This window comes from Marmota marmota, unplaced genomic scaffold (assembly GCF_001458135.2).
Source record: "Marmota marmota marmota unplaced genomic scaffold, marMar, whole genome shotgun sequence".
Classification (NCBI taxonomy): domain Eukaryota; kingdom Metazoa; phylum Chordata; class Mammalia; order Rodentia; family Sciuridae; genus Marmota; species Marmota marmota.
Genome location: NW_025999961.1, coordinates 6,271,823 through 6,282,067, shown reverse-complemented (window position 1 = coordinate 6,282,067; position 10,245 = coordinate 6,271,823). Strand labels below are relative to the sequence as shown.

At 33.9% G+C, this 10,245-nt stretch overlaps 1 protein-coding gene across 3 annotated transcripts in view; it reads right to left on the bottom strand.

Annotated features, from left to right (window-relative positions):
- The window catches only part of Zfr (zinc finger RNA binding protein), a 70,538-nt gene that overhangs the window by 49,701 nt on the left and 10,592 nt on the right, over window positions 1-10,245 (bottom strand). For 2 of the 3 annotated variants that reach the window (XR_007347484.1, XM_015496413.2), the window contains exon 2: window positions 339-621. Coding sequence is in view for 2 of the 3 variants with exons in the window: in XM_015496413.2 (XP_015351899.2) it covers window positions 339-621 (283 nt within the window). In the remaining variant the exon portion in view is untranslated. Of the gene's footprint in view, window positions 1-338; window positions 622-1,904; window positions 1,925-10,245 lie in introns of those variants that run through there. The other variant, XM_048802932.1, reaches the window with a different exon arrangement.

Below are 10,245 nucleotides of genomic sequence, written 5' to 3'. Positions count from 1 at the left end.
ATCAAAAACTTGGGTATTCAAAATAATTTAACCTAGAAATTCATTGTGTAACTTTTAAAAGGTCATAAGCGAAAAAAAAAAAAAAAGTGTGTGTGTGTATATACATTTACACACACACACATATAATAAACGGGGTAAGGGAGAATTACTAAAATTCATTTCAAGAAAATTTAATGCTTATTGTCCCCCAAAATATCTAGAAAATCCATTCACTTTTCTCATTACCTATATATTTTGGAAGACTCAAGTTTGAGAAGTACTGACTTGGGCATTATATTACATACTGAGAGCCCACTAAACTTTCACATTAAGGTGATTGAAACTAGTAGTTTTCTTACCTGATAGTTCTGTGTAGTAGCTGGAGGTGGTGGTGGCGGTGCTTCTTGTTGCCTCTGGGTGTAACCATAGTCAGTTGCTGTGTGTGCAGTAGGGTAGCCTCCATAAGCAGCAGCTGTTGCGGCAGCTGCAACAGCTACTGGTGCGGGCCTGGCAACTGCAACTGTGGCGGCTGCTGGTGCATAGGCAGCAGTAACTGTGTGAGCAGCTACTGGAGCCTGATGGACAGTGTAGCTAGCAACTGTAGTTGGATGAGAATAGGCTACACCGGAAGCTGGCTGCTGGCTATATTGTGAAGTAGAAGAATAAATATAACAAAATTTAATTTTAAAACCAAGGAGTAAGTCAACTTAAAGTTATTCATCAACTTAAATTAAAATCACATTTGCAAGTAATTTAGTCACAGACTACAAAAGGCCAAGTATTTGAACTCAATAAACCTTCTACTTAACACCATATTTGTTTCTGTTCTTTAATTTCTATTCCTGAATCCCAATACATTATATATTCACACATATTATGTTTTGGATCATGGATCATATTGCAAAGCAAGGACAGCAAACTGGGATAGGATCATTAGGAAGAAAAAGAAAACTGACCAAATTAGGAATTTAAAGAATTATTTGTTGTATGTGAAGTTCTTTATTGTATTCTAGTTTTTATAATCTGAACAAAAAAATCTTGGCACTCTACCACTGATCTCTACCCTCAGTCCTGTAGATATTTTTGATGAACAAACTTCAGAGGCAGTAATGGTGATATGTGCTACTAGCATTTAACTTGGTGGGCAGAAGAGGCCAGGGATTCTGTTAAGACATCTTAAGATGCACCCCCAAAACAAATACCTAAATTATGTCAACAGTCCTCTGGCTGAGTAATTATGTCTTAGGGTAGAAAACTTCCACTGGAATACGAACTTAGATAAACATCCATCTTAGAGGCAGCATTTCATTATATTAATTTTTCTTAAAAATGTTATAGAAGGAGATCCAAATCAGATGATTTGCAATCATTACCTCAAAAGAGGCAAAAATATTTTCCTTAACAGTAATCAAATAATTTCCCACCGTTATTTTAACTTTTAAATCGAGACCCTATGTCACTTAAAACCGAAGGCCTATAGATTTGTTGCTTAACATTCTCAAGATTCCACTTGCCAAAGCTGAATAATTAAGGTAGAAATACCTTCTAAAGAAATGAGGGCCCCAATGGCTATTAAGTGGGCAAAGTTAAGCTGACCACAAGTTTTAATGAGCTGACAGTTAAGAATAGCTAAGTGGGTAGTGGGGACCCAGACATAAGATGAAGCTGCACTAATAGAGTATCTGAATTCATGGGCTATAGTACAGGGTATTCTGCATGGGTGTCCATGGTACCATACAGTTTAGAATAAAAATTTGGGGGCATTATATTTAACTGTATTATGGAAAACACTGAAAACCAGGATGTGTTAAAGGGGAATCAAGATAAATCTTACAGATATGGGTTTTAATTCATGTAAAACAGAAGGACCTGAAGAAATTCAGTCTAGAAAAGGTAATAGCTGCCTTCTAAAAGAAGACACTTACTCCATGTTGCTCCAGAAAACAGAACTAGAACCAACAGATGGAAGTTACAGGGTGGCAGATTTCAGTCCAATATGAAAAAGAAAACAAAAAACAAAACAAACAAACAAACAAAACTTAGAATAGGGTCCAAAGAACAGAATCCAAAGAAATGCCAATAGTTTCTATTTGGATGAGATTTCCATATTTTGATATAAAACTAACCAACATTTTCTACATAAATGCCAAGTTATAAGACAGGAAAAGGGAATTTTATATTTTAATAGTGGGAAGTGGTTGGGACTTGACATTTTCTGTGGGCAATTCTACATTCTTAAGAAAAACTGTCAAATAAGTTATACATCATCAAAATTCCCAGACCTGAGAAAAAGAATTATAGTTAAATATAAATACACTAGGTCTGTGAAACCTATATTAATCATTTACTAATAGGGTAATATTTCACACATTGGATAGAAAGGACTTTGGTTATTTAAAAATTCAAATAGTCTTGGATTCTTATACAGTTGTCCCTCAGTATCTATGTGAGATTGGTTCTATGACTTCCCATGGATGACAAAAACCAAAGATACTCAAAAGTCCTTATATAAACTGCTCTAATATTTGCATACAACCTATATTCATTCTCTTGTAAACTGTAGATCATCTCCAGATTAACTGTAACACTTAATATTACATAAATATTTGTTATGTTGTATTTTTTAGGAAATAAAGAACTTCACCATGTTTAATATAGATGTTATTTTCTTTTGAATTTTTCCATTCACAAAGTAGAACACACAGGTATAGATGGCTAACTATACTGTTTCCATTCATCCCACCATTTCTTATTCAGTATTTGTCCACATTTCTTGGTCCCCAAAGTTTGTCCTATATGACAAAAAGCAAGTGGGAATATAGTGGAATGTCAAGTCAGCTAGGCAGGCAAGTGATTTATATTCCCTCTGATTATAATTCTAAAAGTACATGTGACACAGGAATATGACTATGCTCTGATTCATTCCTTCTGCCCCAGTATAAAAAGTATTCTCCATCACTTTTCCAAGTGTCTCAGTTTGAACAATAAATTAATGTCACCCTTCCTAGGAAGCTTACAGAAAACATGCCAGTTCAATTAGCAATTACTGTACATATATATATCGATATATATCGATATCTATCTATCTATCTATCAATCAATCAATCAATCATAGGCTGCCTAATCCAACTCTGCCCTGTAGAGCCAGATACGTACTCATCTGAACTGGAATGATAATCTCTACCAAAAGCATTAGGAAGAATGATAATGCAGTTTTAATTCCTAGTGTACCAAGCACTAGGGCAGCTGAATGCTGTTCAGAATAAGGTTAGAGAACCCAGAGGGTGTGTTATTTTAAATCCATCTGAGAAATTCTTTTAATTACAAACATTTTTAGAAAAATTACCTTTAACATGATATAGATGATCAGATTCAACTAATTAATTGCATTGATTCAACTAACTATCTAGTGGATAAGTAAATTTACTCAAAAAAAATTCAGACCAAGGACTGGGGGATGTAGCTCAGTGGTAGAGCACTTTTCTACATGAGGGAGGCCCTGGTTCATCCCTAACACTGGGGATTGAGGGTGCATTATAAAGAGAAGAAAATTCAGGTCAAATCAAGTTCAAAGTAGTTTATGCAAACTTTATCATAGGTAAGAGACAGTAAAAATCAAGGTTTTTACCTAGTTTGAAGCATTAAAATAAAAGCTGTTAAATTTTCTCACTACACAAAACATAAAATGTACCTGTCTTTAAATTATTTCTTGAGTAAACCAGGACATGAAGTAAACAAAAAATCCAAGTATTGGGTCATAAAAATATTTGTGAAATATGAAACTTCTGTTTACTAAGCATCCTGTACAGCAGAAACTCCTATTTGGATAATAATCTCCCTCTGAAGAAAGTCTAATCATCTTGTCTGTTTTAAACTGGAAAAGCTAATTAATCAACCAGGAAACAAACACAAGAATAACGAATAACGTGTAAGAAAGGTAAAGGAATATTTCAAGAGTCAGACATAAAGAATAGTTACTTCTCTTGGTAAAAAAGAAAATAACAGAAAAGACAGTATTTAGGGAATTATTAAGGAGTAATAATTTTCTTGGATTTGCCTTGGAAGTTAATGACCAGATTCCTACCCGCTTGTCAAAAAGTGAGCTAGAGGCCTAAGATAGAACTTCCAGGCAGCCTACTGCTTTTTCTTTAAATAAATAAATTAATTAACTACCAAAATCACCAGACATTTAAAGAAAGCCTATTTTAACTACAAAACCTCGTGGGAAATAAATCTCTCAAGGTAACAGATGAGAATTTTCAAAAACTAATTTGTATCTATAAAACAAGAACTTAGCATTACTTAGAACATGAAGTTGAGCAATACAGTCAAGTTAAAGATATGAAAAATATAAAAGAAAAAGGATACATTTACAAGGTCTAATATCCAAGTAGAAGGAATTATAGAGAGAAAAAGAAAAAAAAAAAGTAGATGAAAGAAATTCCCTAAACAACTGAGACAGACCCTGTCTCAAAATAAAATATGAAAGAGCTAGGGATATGGCTTAGTGGTTAAGTGCCCCTGGGTTCAATTCCTGGTATCAAAGGGGAAAAAAAGAAAGAAATTTAAAAAATTCCCCACTTCTGCAGAAAAACACATTTTCAAATTCAATGGTGGGCCTACACAATGCAAGCAAAACAGAATAAAAGAACCAAACTTGGAGACATAGTATTTTTTACAACATTGCAACACCAAAAAACATCCTTCAATTTGCCAAAGAAGGACAGGAAAAAAAGAAAAAAAAACCTAGCCACCTACAGTGAAATGAAAATTAACTTCTTATAGATATACTAGTGGCTAGTAGACAGTAGGGAAACGTCTGTTCCAAACTCAAGGAAAAATTATTATTAATGTAGACTCCTGTACTCAGTCCAACTACCCAGCATAATGATATTTTTAGACATGCAGGGAGTGAAATTTACCTCCTGTAAGCCTTTTCTTAGGAAGCTCCACGAAGATACACTCCAGGCTAAACAAAAAGCATACCAAGAAATCATGGGGTCATGCCATCAGTGGAGAAAGATGAAAGCATAGGTCAGCAGCTACACTGCAGGCCCAGTCATCTATGGTTTAAAAACTGGAATCAGCAGAACAGAAATCTCGGAGAAAACGATATCCAGAAGACAGAGGATTGTACACAGTAGATAAGAGACAAGGAGGCTAGAAATCTCAAAATATAATCAAGACAGTGACAGCAGGTTAAAAAAAAAAAAAGCAATGAAAGACTTCAGGAAATATGAAAACTACTCAGGAAAGGCATGATCCCAGTAGAAGAGTTCACAATTGGGCAATTAGTACAGTATGTAAAAGGAAAAATTCATTTGAACTTCAGCCTTCAAAGATTTTGTTAAGTGGTACAAGATTGTAAAAATGAACATACTGGGAAATGTAATCACAGAATGAATGGTATCTGGATCCTCAGTGAACACTATTTACACATTCATAATGGAAGAGTTTTTGCTTTAAAGTTTTGGCACCAACCTAAATTACAGAAGATAAACTGATTGCAGAATATAATATAAATGTTATCATAAGTAAAACTATAACATGAGATGAGGTGAATAGAAGAAAATCACAAGCATTTAAAATTCTTAGAGGGCTGGGGATGTGGCTCAAGCGGTAGTGCGCTCGCCTGGCATGTGTGCGGCCCGGGTTTGATCCTCAGCACCACATACAAACAAAGATGTTGTGTCCACCGAAAACTAAAAAATAAATATTAAAAAAATTTTAAAAAATAAAATAAAATTCTTAGAGAATACTGAACTACTGTTGAATCTTTGATGGGCTAGAAATGGAATGTATAATCTGAAGAAATAGAAAGAGTCTACCGCTGAATTTTGGAAGAAGAAAAATGAGAAGCAAGAGAAGATAAGCACTAAATTTTAAACAATGATTACAGGAAATACAAAGATAACTGCATTCCGCTGATAAATTAAGAAATAACAAAAGAGGCACATTATTTAGTGATATGGAGATTAACACCAAAAGAAAACTAGACTTCATTAAGGACAAAGGTCTCTGGGAAGGGTAAATTTTTAGTTTCTACACAACAGTGGCTCTCAAAATGTGATCCACGGATTCCTAAGACCTTTACAAAATGGTTCATGAGGTTCTTCCCTTTTTTATTAAACATGAGACCAGACTGCCTTCATATATTTTAATCCAAACAATTTACTGCAACAGGCAAAATGCAGAAATAGATTTAAGAATCCAATAGCTTTGACTGAGAATTAAAAATTTTTTTAAAAATGTAAAACAAGTCTTTCTGATCTATTTTTCGGAATTTCATTATTTTTCATAAAGATATTTTTGGTTGGCATGTTATTTCTCTTATTTTGAATATTGTAATTTCTAATGTAGTAAACATCAACATAGCCCAAAAAAACAAAAGCCCTTTGGGATCCTCAATAATTGCAAGGGTCTGAGGGAATCCTAATACCAAAAAGAACTATTTTTATGACACAATCCATTAACTTTGAGTTTGTAATGATTATTCAGCATTCATTTTCCTGCTATTTATTACCCCTTAAACCAAAAAGATTCTTTTTATTATGCAACAGAAAAAAGAAATTGCCTAGTTTATTAATAACAACTACTTACAGTGAAGTATGGCTTATAATCAATGGGAACCTAACAGAAAATTACTTAACCTAAACTCAAGAATCATATAACAAGTAGGACCGAAGCCTGAAGAGTATGGCCCCAGTGTATGTACTCTTAGCTACCATGTCGACTCTATAAACTTGTGTTCTTAAATAGTCTACAACATGGAGACAAATTCAACATTTAACAAAAATCAATTAATGTAATTAATACACAGAAACAGAGTGAAAGCCAAAATCCATGCAATCATATCAAATGATGTAGAAAATGCATGTATTATAAAAAGCACTCAACAAACTAGAAACTGAAGAAATGACTTCAACATAATAAAAATATTTATGAAAAGCCTACTACTAACATCATAATGAATAGAGTAAGACTCAAAGCATTTTCTTGAAGATCAAGAAAAAGACTTCTATTTAACATGGAACTGGAAATCATAGCCAGAGCAATTATGTAGGAAAAGGAAAGAAAATGTGTCCAAATAAGAAAGAAAATAAAACTATCTTTGTTCACAAATGACATGAAATTGCATGTAGAAACCCCACAATATACCACAAAAATAAACAATCAGACTACGCAAATTCACCAAAAAGTTGTAGAATATAAAGTTAATACACAAACATTGGTACATTTCTATACAATAATCCAAAAAGAAAATTAGGAAAACAATTCTATGCACAACAGACTCAAAATGAATAAAAATATTTAAGAATAAACTTAGTCAAGAAGATGGAAGACTTGTGCAATTAAAACCATAAAACACTGCCAGAACATTTAAAGATACAAAGTGGAAAAACACCCCATGTTTGTGGGTTGGAACACTTAGTATTAGGATGTCAATGCTCAGTGAGCCACCGATGCAATGCAATATATATCAAAATCCCAATGACTTTAAATTGCAGAAATTTAAAAATCAATTCTAAAATTTGTATGAAATTGCAAGGGAACCCACATAGCCAAACAACCTTAAAAAAGGACAAAGCTGGAGGTCTCATACTTCCTAATTTCAATCTAAAGTAACCAAAACAAACACACAAACAAACAAAAAACCCTATAGTCATCAAAACACTGTGGTACTCACATAAAGACAACATATTGATCAATGGAAAAGAATAAAGGGCCCACAAACAAACTCTTGCATACAGCCAACTCTTTCTTGACAAGCATGCCAAGACCATTCAATGGGGGAAGGGACAGTCTTCTCAACAAATAGGGCTGGGAAAACTGGACGTTCACATGCCAACAAATAAAAGATGGCTCCTTACTGAATACCATATACAAAAAATAACTCAAAATGGAGGAAAGGGTCTGTGGGTGTAGATCAGCAGCACAGTACATGTTTAGCATGTATGAGGCCCTGGGTTCAATGCCCAGCACTCCACCATACACACAAATCAAAGACCCAAATAAAAGTATTTAAACTATTAAACTAAAATTCTTAATAGAAAACAGAAGGGAAAAGTTTAATCACAGTAGATTTGGCAATGACAGACAACTGGAACTATATCAAACTTAAAAACTTCTATGAATTAAAGGGTATAACCATCACAGTGAAAAGACATACCAAGCAGAAGAAAATATTTGTAAATTAGCTGGGTATGGTGACACACACTGTAATCCAGGCACTCAAGACGCTGAGGCACAAGCATTGTAAGTTTGAGGCCAGCCTGAGCAACTCAGCAAGCCGTCTCAAAATAAAAAGAGGTGGGGAATATATCTCAGTGGTAAGTGCTTGTCTTACCACTTATGTATAAGACCCTGGGTCTTATGTATAAGACCCTGGGCTGGATCCCCAGTATGGAGAGATGGGGCATAAAGAACATATGAAAAAATGCTCAAAATCTTAAATGATTAGAGAAATGCAAATCAAAGTTATAACAAGATATCATTTCACACCCACTAGAATGGCTATTATAAAAACTAAACACGTGTTTGATATACAAAAGGAATTAAAACTGTACTGTTGATGTGATTATAAAATGATGCAACTGCTGTAGAAAACAGCATAGAGGTTCCTCAAAAAATCAAAAGTAGGTACCCAGGCACAGTGATGCAGGCCTGTAATCCCAGTTACTAAAGAGGCTAAGGCAGGAGAATCCCAAGTTCAAGGCCAAGCCTGGGGAACTCAGTGAGACCCCGCCTCAAAATAAAATTTAAAAATTGGCAGTGGTAGAGCATCTGCCTAGCATGTGCAAGGACCTGGATTTAATTCCCAATACCTCAACAACAACAACAAAAAACCATAAAAAGCAAACATCATATGACCCAGCAATTGCATTTTTGCATATATGTCCAAAAAATTAAAAGCACAACATCCAAGAGATATTTTTATGTCTAGCACCATTCACAAGAACCAAGAAGTGAAGCAACTCAAACATCCAACAAAGGAGGAATAAAAAAAAAAAAAATGTGATATGCACACACAATGTCATATATTCGACCTCAAAAAAGGAAAGGAAATTCTGTCACATGGGTACACTATGAATGAACCTTAATAACATTATGCTAAGTGAAATCAGCTAGTTAAAAATAACAAATACTTATATGAGATATCTAGAGTGATAAAATTCACAGAAACAGAAAGTAGGATGGTGGTTACCAGGGGTTAGGGAAAGGGCAAAAGAAGTTGTGGTTTAATGGGTCTAGTTTCAGATTTTTGAGATGAACAAGGTCTGAAGATGTGTTTCACAACAATGTGAACACAATGTTTACTGAACTATATACTTAAAAATACTAAGATGATTAATATTTTTTGACAAATCCGAATAGTGCACTTCCACATTCTGATTTAATATGGCTAAGACAATTTTTCAAAGTAGAAAAAACAAATGAACATTTAGCATTCAATTAGGTAAATTTATATAAGAGAACTCAAAAATATTAGCAACTATAAGACATCCAAAATGGGGACCAAATATTTTTTAAAATTTATCTCTGTTAATACAAGTGAGAATATTGGACAGAAAAAAAAAAGGAAATTCTATAGCTAAAAATCAAAGGTAATCCTAATAAGTTATACTCCATGTTTGTAATAATGTCAAAATATATTCTACTGTCATGTATATCTAAAAAGAATAAAAAATTAAAAAAAAACAACAAAAAAACCACACAAGTATACTAGCTATTCTGATGGCATCTGGTGATTTTTGATCCCTGGAGGTCTGGAACACTGCTACTTAAGGTAGCAGGTCTTCAAACTGCAGTTTTTCTGCAGGGAAAGAAAATTAAGTACTGAAATTAAGTCAATGTATCACTTCCCAAGAGGAATTTTGCTACCAAAAAAAAAAAAAAGAGTTGAATTAAATAGTATGTTTAGTAATGTAGTTGATTTGCATTCTCTACAAATACCTTTTATAGGCTGTTAACAAGAGGTCGTAGAGCAGCACCAGTCTACCACACTTTTGAATGGTATAAAAGCAGAACTTGCCACCAGATGTTAGTATCATTTCTTAGAACTGGCAGTGGACGAGTAGTAAGAACCCAAATCTATTGCTTAGAGCAGCAACTACTCTTATCCAGAGCTCCAAATCTTCCTACTTCATCCAGTATGCTGCTGCATAAACATCATTTTCTGTTATCAGAGACACGAGAGAATTTGGGGGCTCCCAAAGGAATGACCACTTTGAGTAAATTAGAAAAAAAAAAAAAAAAAAAAAAAAA